A 14,499-nucleotide genomic window follows, 5' to 3' on the forward strand; every position below is an offset into this window, starting at 1 on the left:
ATTTCGTCAAGAAACACACGTGATTTATAGACACAGGCATTTCAGCGTCAGTCAACGCACCAACATATAATAAACTTTAGGCTAACATGCGACTCCGAAAAGTGTGTCAAAACATTCGCCAGCAAGAAAACCTTGGTCGAAAACGAATGTCCTTCGTTGACCGAAAATCTCAATATATATATGTCTAATTGTCCTTTGTCCATTGCCCAAATTTACAGCAACAAATATGCAATTCCTAATATTATTGACCGATTCAGTCACAAAAAGAAAAATGTTCGCGCTTGGTGCGATTAGGTTACGTAAACTCTCTGGCTACAATGAATAAAATGAATGTGCTCACAATTCCTGGTGAAAACATCCATTCAACTATCTGGGCGAAACCCCCAGAAGTTTGGTTTATTACCCTGTGGATGGCTCATGACCAACGTTTCTTTGGGGGTGGGCTGAAGAAGAGCTTTTTTGGGCGTGATTTTGTGGATGGCAAGGTATAGCTGTTGCCGGGTGCTCACCCTGCTCACGTGCGCCGTATTGTATTCCTAGTAGCCTGAGCAGCTAGCCTACGTCTGGTGTGGTAGTGGGCAATGAGCAAGGTAGCTGAAGATGCTTGGTTCGACTGCGAAGCACTTCTTCTCTCGATAATGTCGGAGAGAATAATATTACTCGAGTTAGCGTGGTCGATTAAATCCGCGGCCTTCGGCGCGAAGGACTGTAAACCACTCTCGGACGTCACGTGTATCTGGGCAAGGCAAATTTACCTCGACTCGGCCGACTCGGTCACTATCGTAAAATCACATGGATGCCATCATGAACATAATTAATTACGGTCAAAACCCTCAAATCACCAGTCTCCATCACACCATACACTTGCAATAAAACGTTTGTTTACTTTACATTGGATTGATTTCAATTTTTGAAAGTCCACCGGTCCGCCAAATATTTTTTGAAGTTTTACCGGTCCGCGAGGTGAAAAAGGTTGAGAACCACTGCTATAGGCCATTGCCGTGCATAGCACGACATTTGGTATTGGCTATGTCCTCTTCGTACATTGAGTCTCCCCACATCACCAGTACCGAAAATATGGAGACTGAGCATATTTCGTGAACACAAACAATTTATATCAAGTGAAACTGCATGAGTCATTATTGGTTGAATATAAAAAAACTGCATGAATCTAGGTTGCAAGTTTGTAACTATATATGCAGGGTAATTCATTTCTACGAGACATTTCCCATCAAACTCGCTTGAATCCGTAAACCAATGTCGCCGGGACATCGAACGTATTGTAAGTTCCGTTGGTGTAGTCACGGAAGTGAACGATCGCTTGATTCTGCGCATCCAGATTTGAGCAAGGGTATTCTCCACCTGTCAAATCGATACAGTTTGGCGCCGGATCTTTGCTACCGACTTACAGCACGGCTCACTGTAATTTTAGACCTACTCGAGTCACTGTAGTGGGGTCGGCGATAAGGGGCCCATATAAACCTTCGACATGACGAATCTGGGAGGAGCCTATAGGCTAGGGTTACCATATTTCAGCAACCCAAATTCCGGACACTCTTTAGCGCCCACTAGTGGATTTCAAAATGAGTTATGACGTCACACTAGCAAAGCTTTGCTCCTAGACCAGACCAGACTAGAGGTGGTCACGAACGGTTCAGGAGTATGTAGCTGTGTGTTGTATAACCGGTACCGAAAGCACATGTTTTCACCCCCCCCCCCCAATATATAATGATTTTGAGCCCACACTATAGGGTAATCTATGCAACTTGCCGGTGCGCACCACGGAGCTTTATAAAAACCATATCCAATGTTTTCCAACCTTTTATGGTTGCGACTCCATCTCCAATTTGAAAATGTTCCGCTGCCCAGATCAAAATTTGACGAGCTGATTACTAAAACAAGTCAGCACCTTTGCCCAGACTTACTGACGGGCTATTTTGGAAGCTGATTACTTTCAACATATTTGCAAACCCCAGAATAAAGGCAAACGACCCCCCACCCCCCTTTGGAACCACTATCTTTGAATAAAGCATTTAAACGGCCTTACCGATCTCTAGGAATATACCGTTCACCTACAATTGCGATTACAATTGGGCTTATTCCCGTAAATGAAGGTTGTTTTTATTTATATTTTATTGCAGTTTTTGCGAGGGCGGTATAGTCTCCATAATAAAATCAATAAATGAGAGAAATCGCGTGCAGCGCGAAGAAAAATATCATGCATCAGCATAACTATTCCCTAAAGCTATTGTTTTTATGCTGATTTACGAAAATGATATGAGCCTACGTCAAGTCTTCAAAATTCCGGACATTTGGCATATTTTAGAAATTCCTCCCGGACGCTAGTTTGAACAGTGAAATTCCGGACATGTCCGGGAAATTCCGGACGTATGGCAATCCTACTATAGGCTCGCAGCAGTAACCATTGCTGCCGTGACGGCGTCGCTTAACACACTGCGCCACTCGCTTCCCATTGATTTGTTTGTTTGTGTTATTCATGGTGTTTATCGACTACAATGGTCATCTGTACCAGGGCGATTGTGTTTATTTGCATTCCGTATCTGCCGATTTGCAGCAGCGCCCACTATATAGGCTTTCTTTAAGAAACCGCTTGCGCGGATCAGATGGCGAGGAGCAGCCTAGATGAACCTCCGGGGTGGTTAGTAACGGAGTTTACAGCAACTTATTCGGAGTTATCAAGTGGTTTTTATCTACTTGCGCGTTTGTGTATTTTTAGTCGCGCTTGATCTATTTTTGAAGTTAAAAAACACCTATACTTTCTAGTGCTCAATTTAGTGTTCAAATGGACCCGCATCCCTTTTACCAACCGCATAATAGAATTTTAAGGGCCGTCACAATCACAGTCGATTAACTAGATACACCTTCGAAGCCACAATCTAGGTTTTCAAATTATGCTCCCTTGAGAAATTTTCTGAGTTTTCAATTTCTACCTTGACTAATTCTGGCATGCCTTATCATTCATTATAGGCTATACACCTGCACACAATTTCTGAATTACTTCTATTTGTTCTTGGGTGTTGTCAAAGACTTCGTTGACCCTCTCCAGGTAATACTAATATTATTCATTTCCGCATCAAACCAATTACTCACCACGTATCACAAGTCGGAAGACACCTTCTTCAACGAAACTCAGTCCCGTAGTGTTGTACCTTCCTTTGACCTGCAGATTTTCCATAAGTATGACGCCGCCCGGCCCTTCTTTTATGACTCGAGTCTGCAGATTGTAGTAGGAGTACGTCCCGGTGTATTTTGCACGGTCGGGGGTAGGCGTGATCTTTTGCTCCAAACTGAATGGGAGGTATATAGAAAACAGGATTGTAGATCATGTCACAGTGAGGTAACACGTCTTCCCACTTACAGTTGGACAACCATAAAATTTCCAGCTTTTCCAAATTAGATTATACAGAATCAGAGCTCAACAGGTTTCCAAAACAGATTAGAATTAGAATAATTGAATTCGCACAAACATGAAAATTGAACTAAATTCTGATTGCGAAAGCGAATGGCAAGTTTCCGCACACCAAGCTTGACTCGTTTCGCACTACACCAGAATTTAAATTAAAATTAAAATTAGAGCATAGCAACATTTCTCGAATTGGACAAGAACTAGATTACTGGTATTTCGCTCTAATCAGTTTAATTAGACCAGTGGTTCCCAACCTTTTCCCACCCGCGTATCACTTTAGGGTTTATACACTCGCGCACCACCTACATAAGTTACGCGCTCCGAAGACGGTCACAATGTCTCCACCATATATGACGTCATAATCATGTCCTTACCTATGTGAGGTGTTATAACAAATTCTATTAAACTAGGCATTATCAGCCAGGGTTGATGGAATGTATGGAATTGTTTTTTCACCACCAGTCACAAGAGGATCAACATAATGTAATAACAACAAACAACAAAGGTCAATTTATTTAATGCGATGGCTGCATTTGTTTATTTCCACTATAACTGGTCGATGCGTGGTATACGTTTGCTCCAGTGATGAGCATCGAAGGGAACCGGATTGTTGCCGATTTTGTGACATTCGGAGCGGAGTCGGAGATTACTATACAGATATTTTTTCGGAGATTTTCGAAGTGTTGTAACTTTTGCCTCGGATATCTTTGGATAGATCTTACCAGAAGTGAATATTCATTACAAATTGTGCTACTCTTGCTAGCTCCTTCCTATTCTTGCCAGTACACTTTTCGATTCATTTTTTTTTCGTTCTGTTTCAGAGATACAACTAGTGATATTCTAGTGCAGAACTATTCTCAGCGGAGTTGTACATTTGGAATTCTTTGACAATGTTATTGAATAGCCTATACCTCTATAGACATGGATGTTTCGGATACTTGACGAGATTCTTCGGATTATCTCGGAGTCTGGGATTGAGCTCTTCAGAGACGGAGGGAGATTTCCTCAGAGACTAAAGTTGTCGGAGGGATTCGGATTCTTGAAAAGCACTATCCGCTCATCACTGGTTTGCTCACAGCGCATCGAAAGTCATACATGGGCGCAACAAGTCGGTTTCGTCTCTTCTACTTTAGGGTCATCAGGGATGAAAGTCCTTGCTCGCACTCCCACGTAAAGGAAAATTAGCAGCTGGGAATAGCGTGAGAAGCTAGCGTGGAGTACGAGTAGGCCACCTTCAGCCAGAAGTTTATTGGAGAACAATCTTCTCAAAATCAACGCCACCTTAAGTAATAACTCCCTGCGGTCGAAAAAAAACAGAAAATACTCGCGTACCACCTGGAAGACATTCGCGTACCACTAGTGGTACGCGTACCACAGGTTGGGAACCACTGAATTAGACAATAATTATCTAGTTGTACAAGTCTGTTCACACTCGCACCTTCTTAAGGCCTCACGAAACACAGGAATCACTTCCTGCAACACTTTACCCGCGACGTTTTCGCCATTATTTGTCCCAGACATGAGCACGTTGAAGGCTATTTTTTGACTGGGCACCAACGCCATGCTGGATGAATACCCAGGGAGCCCGCCCTCTTTTCTGACGATCTGGAAGGAGGAGCTTGGTTTTAAAGTCAACCGGTCGTGGCCACGATTTAGACAGATTCTAACTGTTTGTAAGCACAATAAGTGGCGGAATTTATTGAAATCATTGCCTAGGATAATCATCAATTTGTTGTACATACAGTAGAAAAGTACATGCATATATTTCCACGGATGTGGCCAAAGTAGTAATCAAGTAGAAGTCAATGTATATTGCCGTAAATTTCTACTTAATTACAAGTAGAAGTAGCTATTTTCAATACATGCCAAAACTAATCCACTGTATAAAAGGTACTCAAGTAATTAGCTTTAAAGAGTATATCGGTTTAGAGTGGTCGCAAACTTTCAGTGGTAAATCGGAAGTGGGTATTCTCGAAATCGTAGGGAGCATCTTGCCGACGAATAATGACTAACGAAATTAAAAGCAGGTGTAACTTTCGAAAACATATCCAGCTGACATGATACAGGAGATTTCTCACCCCGCTGTTGCTATGATTTCACTCACAAAACCGATGCCGATACGTCACTAAATTACTTTCTACTTCACAAAATCAAAAATGCTAAAAGTAAGCAACTGTTAAAGAAGTGGGGGTAATCTCAAAATCAAACCACTTGAGTAAGTAGTTCGATTAGTCAAAATCTACTGGAGTCTTCGGAAAAAGTAGAAATTCTTCATTACTGACCACTCCTTATATATATATTACCAGATTTTCATCAATGGTCTGCATCTCCCACGGGGATCCAGTTAATTGAGCAAGTCCGAGGAGGTAGTCGTGCTGGCAATCTTTTCTCGGCCTCATCATTTCGGTAAGTGTGGAGTGTTTTAAAATGGTTTTCGATGTTTCCAGGAATGACATCGAAAACTTCGCCAGATCACCTTAACGGTTTACAGAGGTATTTCTTAACCTTGTCGCCAGCGCCCCCCAGGCGTACCGTTGTAGACGGCCCATTGTCTGCTCATTGTTAATCATAAACGGTCAAATGAAACAAATAGGTTGACATGGTGTTATAATCAACGTACCGCAATATCGTAACAGAAAAAAGACTGCGTGGGCATCGGTTCTTATATCAAGAAGCGCATGATGAAAATTGTGATGTAGACAACTTTGTCAGAATGAAGCAAAACAGTGTGTCACCAGCAGCGTACGCACACTCGCACAGCTTAAGTGTTGCCAGCCAACAACTGCTGCTGTTGAACATTCTTTCTCCATCCTTGGCAAGCTCTACTTATTAAGGACAGACACTTTCTACCCGAGAATGTATAGGACAGTATTTTTCGTTGTACTGCAACTAATATTGATTATTTCTACCGTAATACGTGATGTAACTACTGGAATTCTTCTTAGGTCCAGATTTCGTAAAAATGAAATTTCTTTCATGTAACAATTTGTCAGTTTTCAAGTCAAAAACGTTTTTTCAGGCCAAACTACTTCGTAAGGACAGACATTTCCAGCCAGAAATGAAGATTATAGTAGTACAATTCTAACATTATGTGGAAAAACACCCAAATTACATACAAGAGGTCAAAATTTTGTTAAAATTAGTTTTTTTAACGTCAAAATTTGATTTTTTTTCAGGTAAAAATCTTTCGTTTTTAGGTAAAAAAAAATCGCACAAGTAGTGAGCTCATCAACTTCATGGTTGAACTAAGGAACATCTTCAAATAACAAATTGGGGCGCGACCGTAAAAAGGTTTCCGAGTCAGGCAGGATGTGGTAACGAAGGTATTATCAACCGTGTTAGGTTTGTTTTAAAATTTTTCTATTCCACAAATATGCTCACGATGCCGAATATTCAAAGGTTCGTTTGAGAATATCGAGGTTTTCATACCAAACGTGAATGGGACGAGAACGTTAGCACCATCCATTTGATACTCAATGAATTACCTGCTGTAGAATAATAATTTCCGGCAGGACCATACCACCCTAAGTCAAATACCGAAGCAGCAGCCCCAGTATCAAGATATCCAGTCGCCATGGTAGATATCACATCGGCATCATACGTGAAACCTGAATCACAAAAGAATTGTCCATTTGAGTTTTGCAAAAATACCTGAACGCATTACAGTTATAAGTTTGATCAATCCCATGATTTGCGGTATACGCGACCATGTAATCTTGAAAAATTATATATTATGGATTATTCGGAATTATAGATACATGTGCTGAGCGGTACATTAAGCGTGTGTTATTCCAAGTACTGAAAGCAGAAAGCCTGTCACCTATTCTACTCATTATGTTTGAGTGGAATTTTTTTCATTGACGGACAGCAGGCAATGATTTTCTTGCACTTCAAGAATATCGGGAGGATTTTTCAATTGGATACTGAATGAAGACAGTGATTCTTTCATTTAGTACATTTTATATGCATTGTATATGGTCTCATGCATGCACGTTTATTTATAAAGCTGTTGAAGGACTATAATACACGCACATGTAAGACTCCGACCTTTCTTCTGAATTGGTTCTACGCATCCTATTAAGGAATTAACATACATTGTAAGAAGGTTTAGTTCGGATATCAATAATTTTCACTATCCGGATAACGGATATATTCGCATATTTGGAATTTATCTAATCAATCAGTTAAGTTAACCGAGCGATTACGAGAAAATCACGCTAATTTAATGTTCACTTCTTATGCAACGCCCTCCTCACAAGCGCAATGCATCAATTGTGGAATCCTGTATACGGGTCCGGAGTTTAATAACGAGTAGCTGATACTGGAATTGATGCCGACATGATTGCTCGATCTAATTCCCCCTTGAGAAATTCACGTGATCAGGCGCGTAGCCAGCCGACAAATAAGGGGCGGGTTGAGATAAAAATGAGGGGTTTCGGTTTTTTGTTTTCGAATTAAGTATCTGCGGAAATCAATTACGCATGCAAGCACGCACATGTTTGCGAACATTCGATTTTATTCAGTTTCGCGATGTCACTATTTAATCACAATCGCTAATCAGCATACATACATATTGTCTCCAAGCCATCGAGAGATAGGAGCCATGCTAGCTAGCCATGCTAGCCCGAGACGCGATAGTTAGGCCAGCGATGATATCTTTCGTACCAGGCCTATTGCAGATGCGATTATGTAGGCCAGCGATAATATCGTGAGAACTAAGCTAACGCAGATACGATTGCGCAGGCCAATGCTGGTATAGTGTGCACAGGGCCTTTTGAAGATGTGATTCTTCAAACCACTGGAACTAAGCTTGTTGGAAATGCGATAAATCAAGCCAGCGAAGATAGCCGAGTAAGCGGCAATCAATGACCTAATTTCGCGATCATATCAGCGGGAGATCGCGTCGCGTTTTTTGTGCATGTGTGTGCTCTGTGCAGTTGTGCAATGTGCAGTGTGCACAGACGAATCTCGCTAATTTTTAACATGCTTCTCGCTAATTGGCCGCGCGCAACACTGATATTACGACTTATTGAAACTTACTAAAACGTGTAAAACGTATTAGCAACGATACTCTTTTATCCGGTTAACCGGCAGAATGATATCCGTACATCAGACAGAGAAAAAACCTGCGGTCAATCGGTTAACTGTTATCCAGATAACCCAACCCTAATTGTAAGGTCAGAACATATTTCCTAAAATAACTACGTTGGCTCCTCCTCGCCACGTAATCCACGTAAGCGGTGTCTTATAAAAGCTTAGAAGCCTTGCTACAAGTCGGTAAATATGGAATGAAATATAAAGAATATCGGCTTGGTGTAAAATGATCAATGTAGTCGAAACACCATAAATATCAAAAACAACAACTACATATTTTACGACGAGAATAGATTCCTACCGGTGTTGTCAAGCTCCAATTTCTCAACAACATCCGCCTGAGCCCATCTTGTGAAATTTCCTTCGCTGAAATTCCTCGCCAAAATATCTCCAAGTAAAGCGTAAGCTAAATTGCTAAGAGGAAATTGAGGTCACGTGAGAATGGTTGGATTTGACGTAGCGCAACTCTATAAAGCTGGCATTCTCAGATCCGTGTTTACACTTATCTATTACGCTTACTGACACATGCCACATCATTTTCATTGCTTGGTCTTTTTTAGTTAACTCCTGCTACTTTAAATTCAGAGTGGACTGTGGATGCATTTTATATTTACGTGTTCTAAGGCTCCATAAGTCAAGGTGGATGATTGGAAGACTACTTCAAGTCGTTGCAACTCCTTCCTATCTTTTAATTTTACCACAATCTTGGGGTATTTTGAAATTGCTTATGTACTGTAGTGAACTGAACTGAAGCAATAAATAAGTATCATGTTTAATCTAGGGCTGCAAAAAAGGTCATCAGTTTTAGTTTACCCCGATGCGGGCTCAATTGCTATCGAATTGAAGCTTTTTGAGCACCGCAAACTATTAACTGATGTTGATATTCCCGCTTTCACTTATTGTGACCTGTGATGAACTTCTTCGCGGTCTACTCAAAAGACCTCGCGATCGGGCGGTAGAATCCCTGTGACTAGCGTACAATACGTACAATAACGTACAAAACCAGACTATTTTTAGTATTCCAACCTGTAAATACATGTTGTCCTTGGTTCAGCGGCCAGAATCTGATCCTCCAGCAGAAGCAGAGCGTCTTCAAGGTTTCCTGCGTAGTAAAGTTCCGACCCACTGATTGGGTTAAAAGGTAACGCTCTTAATAACAAATGTATTTCAGCTCGTCTGTTGGAGACCATCTAGACCAGTGCTCTTCAACCGGGGTTGTCGTACACCCTGGGGTGTACCAGAATTTGCAAAGGGTGTACCACTCGGATGGGGTGTACAGGGGTGTACCAGATCCGAATTCCAATGAGCCGATGGCTAGCTATCACAAAGGCAGGTTTATGGGTCAGTACAGGTTGACGCACAGGTTGATGAGCATGGTACGATGTTATCAAGTAGGGATGGTGTGAACGTGAGGTTCAAGTTCGCGTTCCGTGTGTGAACCTCAGAAATCGAGAGGTTCACGTTCACAAACGAACCTTGGTAGGTTCTGCACTGTGAACCTTTTTCATACATTTAAATTTATCACGTTATTATTACATCTATGGTTCAAATTATTTGCATTTCAATTTTAGACCACGATATGCAAAGCGCTGGCAGCATAAAATAATCAACACTAAACGAGCAATAAGCACACATCTTGCCAATCCCAGAAGTTTTAATTGCTATGTTACAACGGTTTGCTCGAAATATTCAACTTTCCCGTTGTGAATATTTAGTGACTCCCTGTTGTGAGCGTGACCCGCAATTACATAACATCAAGAACGAAATGCACTACGTGTAAGTAGTCAGCGAATGATGATTATTCAACCAATCATTGAAATTGATACAAAAAATACGTCGTTGTGTAGGCCTAATCTAAAAAGTCAAGCAGGCGTTCGGGATCCATATGCGCAATATCAATATCGCATTCGTAATAGTCCGACGCCGAATACATTGTTCGGTCTGGCCCCGACCGTTAAGGCGTAGCTTACATTCCCTTGCAAGTCCTCGTCAAAATTGTTGGCAAAGCGACGGACGATATTGATTTTTCTGCGATTAATATAGCATTTGATTGCTCCAGTTCATACATTTTCTGACGTTTAAAATGTCAGCATTTATACTTCAGTGTTGTGGCATAATGTGAATTGAGTCGTCGATATGGTATATATGTGTACATTAATATATCACTTCACTGACATGTATCGCTGGAATTAGCAATGTGATGTCACGTGACGTCATGAGGTTCACGTTCGCTTTCACACAGAACCTTTCAAAAAGGTTCGCGTTCACACGAACCTGAACCTTTCAGGGGTTCGCACCATCCCTATTATCAAGTGTAATACTGTACATGTACACGGTTTGATTGTGATGTCATAAGCACAATTTTCTCGTATTCATTTAGCCGTCGGCAATAGACCAATGGTTCCGTTTGGTGTTGGAAAGTATGCAGTTAACAAATATGTGTTCTGCTAGTCATTTGTCTTTTAGTGATTTTTGAGGAAACCGCCGCGATAGCTCAGACTTCTTGAATCGGTACTTCATACCCGACGTTAATAAATACCGCAATGCACATAGGCCTAAATGAAGTGACGTAGCCAGCCAGGGTCGAAACAGCATCCATGATGAAATCGAAACCCTTTTGTTTTAAAATGTCGATTTTATGTCCAATATTTCGCCATACATTTGCAATTTAATATTTTGTTATTAGTGATGCAAATTAGCGACAATAGACTGTGTATAGCGACATACGATCTGAGGTTACTGACATCTCTTGCAGCCCATGCGCTACTATCGACTGTGTGTGGTGTGGGGCAGGCCAGATAAGCAGTAGGCTGGTGCGCCTGCTATCATCGCTGATCTGAATTACCGCTTCTGCAGCAGTAGCTTTACCTACTCTCTCCCCAATACTGTTACATTTAGGTTGATTATCGTTCCTAATGTCATGCTGTTTTTGGGCTGACACGAAATAAATTCCAATTTGCGTGACAGGCGGCCTAACTGGCGGCGAATAGACTCTGTGACCAAATACTATTTTATTCAAATCCAAATTTTTTGACGGCAATAACTCCGCTTCTACTGGTTGGAATTGAACCAAATTTGAAGAACATCGTTTCTATAGACAACCTAATACTTTCATCGGGTGAACAGAAAAATTTCAAATTTGTCGTTATTTCTTTTTCCCGTAGCAATGCGGCTACTGGTTGGAATCGAACCAAATTTGGTGTGTAGGCTTAAATTAGGTAACCTAACAATTTTATCAAGTAGCCAGTGCGATTTGAGAAAAAAAAGTCATTTTTGAAGACCCCTAATGAACAGGGGTGTACGAGTTTTGAGCAAACGTTAAAAGGGTGTACCACTCCGAAAAAGGTTGAAGAGCACTGATCTAGACGACGCGCCATAACATACAGGGGCAGTCCTGATATCTGACTCGCCATGTCTATTAGATTAATGTCGCTCGCCGCGCCCATCGGCGGTCGTAGGGAGAAATCCGGCGCGTATTTCGTTATTGGGTCGTACAGATTAACTTTGCCGTCTTCCCAGAGTTTGTAAAGAAGAAGCGTAGGAAATAACTTTGAAATGCTTGCAATTCTGTTGAATAGAGATTGTGTAGTTCAGCGATTCTTAACCCTTTAACTTAAGCCAAATTTCAAATCAATTGCAAATCAATTGTGGGCCGGTGAACCTTGAATATTAAATAAATAAAATTACCCCAAAATGTCATTACGGCAAGTGTATGCAACTAAAAAGAACGTTGGAAACGACGGGTTTTGATTCAAACACGTCTAACCTGTAAATCGTATCCTCCGTTGGCGGGCGATGCTTGGTTTTGCTGATATTTCCAAAATTTCCTTTCCAAACAACTTCATCGAGATAGACTAAATTCGCAGAAAGCGATGGTCTCGTAATGCTGTCCAAGGTAGACTTCAAGTATTCGTCCATCCATTTGAAGAGTTCCGAAAATGCAGCGTTTCCCTCAATATCTGTGATAGCATAAATGACCAAAATGTGTTGCGAGGAACAGCCCAAGCCCTAAATACTAAGCTCTAGCTGATTCCACACACCTATTTTTTGTGGCTGCGGATAAAACGGACACCCGTTTGGTACCGACTGTGTTGGGGAAATCGGCGATGTTGTTGTAGGCGTTGATGACTTCTGGTGCGATCTTTCATTTTTGGCGTACTGCCAACCAAAAAGAGCGGCAAATGTTGCTGTGGCTGTCACTAAAAAGACTACTAGAGCAACATTAGCTCGCTCCCGGCCCATCTTTATATATTGATGAGTTTAAATGAAGCAGCTGTGCAGGAAAGCTTATAATAATTACGATAAGTATTCAAATACATGTCATATTTCTTAGTTGTGATTGTACTTCCTGACTGAGATATCGTATGATTATCCGACGGTTACGGCTGCCTCTGAATTCCCGGATATACTCACGCTACACCTTCATATTTTAACATGCACCAGCGAACAGCTGAAGTTAGCTGCTATGGCCTACATATAGACATAATGTATACAACATAAACTGGAACTACTGTATATGCTATCTCACAAATCCCGATTTGTAAAACTTTTTGTATATAGGTCAAATATTTGTATATTGTGATATTATATCTCAGTTAAATGCGAGAAGTTGATTAGAAGAATGGGTCATCAAATTTTATATTTATGTATATTCGGAAGGTATTTTTTTACATCTTGTCGTATAATAGAGTTCATGGTCTAATTTGGACTTGACATTCGTCGCAATGCAGCAGCTATTGTTCGAAACGTTTTAAAAGCAGCCAGCCACTCGTTTTAAGATCAGTTATATGTGAAAGCTAAGAAGACGTTTTAAACAAAATTTGTTGCATTTCGACAGCACATTTTAGCGACAGTTGGCAGTACGATAGCACTAGCAAACTGCGAAGTTACATTTCATTCAAAAGAGATCGACCGAGGTTAGTTAAAGGGGATTTCGCCCTGTGAAAACGTCAATAAAGCCACGTGCAAACATTTAGTACCAATACTTTTGAGTTTTGAATTAATGTCGATCTTGGAAGGTTGGTTTTAAGGTTTTACCGATACGCGAGGTCAAAAATAATGAGAACGACTGGTCTATATGTATAGTAGGCTATGCATGTAGGATTACCATACGTCCTCCTTTAGGAGGATTTGTCTTCCTTTTTTATGAAATGTCCTCTCTTCTCCCAAATCTCCTCCTTTTCGGCAATTTGACCTCCTTTTTAGCCTAAAATAGTAAAAAAGGCCACGAAAAGAATGAAATGTTGGTCTAAACGACATACGACTGGTATTTCGGGGGTCGAATCAGAAAAATGACCCTGTTGTTTAGTCAACACAACGAAATTATCTCAATAAGTATAGAATTCTCCCATTTTCACATCCGATATGGCTCGCGAGTCATATATGGATGACTCTTTTGGGTATGATATATGGTTCTCTGTCAAATATTTATTTTTGAACTTGATTTATCAATATTGCAGCAACTTGTTGGTAAATTTTCCGCATTCTCGTGGCCGCATAAGTGTATAAACATGACTCTGAGAGGTCAAGACAGAGGCTTATTCAGTGTCAGGAGCTTCGGTCCCCTTTTGAAAACTATCATATTAAAGTTGTTTTCGCGCCGGCAACCAATATCATACGCGAGTTCGATGCACCCGACATCGCGCGCCTCGAAATCACGGATTTTTGGACGATACGTTGATTGATCAAATGATCGAAGAGAATAGAAGACATCGCGACGCCTGTATGACAATGCAGTCTTCAGATGCCAATTGTCTTCCTGATCTACGGCAAGAAATGAACTTCCTTGGAAGTGACACTCACAATTACAAATTCGCGCTTTATTTTCAAACAATAAATATGCAAATTGTCTGATTTTGGGAGTAAAAATGTTCAAAATCTAGTCATTCATAAACATCGATAGAAAATACCAATATTCATGAAAGGCTGTCGACAGATGATGCACTTCCTCACTTGCCTTCTCTGACCCCACATCACTT

General features: G+C 41.0%; 1 protein-coding gene across 1 annotated transcript; it reads right to left on the bottom strand.

The window, feature by feature from the left end:
• Positions 1-1,093: 1,093 nt before the first annotated feature.
• LOC145443733 (beta-lactamase-like protein 1) lies at positions 1,094-12,960 on the bottom strand. The gene is made up of 10 exons (XM_080321683.1): positions 12,562-12,960; positions 12,288-12,480; positions 11,906-12,088; positions 9,548-9,670; positions 8,823-8,935; positions 6,913-7,035; positions 5,731-5,903; positions 4,866-5,032; positions 3,112-3,308; positions 1,094-1,362 (listed from the first exon to the last, which is right to left on the bottom strand). Exons 1-10 carry the CDS (start codon positions 12,761-12,763, stop codon positions 1,232-1,234), a joined length of 1,605 nt encoding a protein of 534 aa, XP_080177809.1. The 5' UTR covers positions 12,764-12,960; the 3' UTR covers positions 1,094-1,231.
• Positions 12,961-14,499: the final 1,539 nt, after the last annotated feature.

This window comes from Botryllus schlosseri, chromosome 7 (assembly GCF_051294905.1).
Source record: "Botryllus schlosseri isolate E-star chromosome 7, Bs_hap1, whole genome shotgun sequence".
NCBI classification, from domain to species: Eukaryota; Metazoa; Chordata; class Ascidiacea; order Stolidobranchia; family Styelidae; genus Botryllus; species Botryllus schlosseri.

Bases quoted from the DNA above. Each gene is read 5' to 3' on its own strand.
- LOC145443733 (XM_080321683.1), bottom strand. From the start codon at position 12,763: ATGGGCCGGGAGCGAGCTAATGTTGCTCTAGTAGTCTTTTTAGTGACA. The intron at 9,671-11,905 runs GTATGTTATGGC...TTTGTTATTAAG, and splicing joins CAGATATCAGGACTGCCCCT to AGCGTTACCTTTTAACCCAA. The intron at 5,904-6,912 runs GTAATTCATTGA...TAAACCGTTAAG, and splicing joins AAATTATTATTCTACAGCAG to GTGATCTGGCGAAGTTTTCG.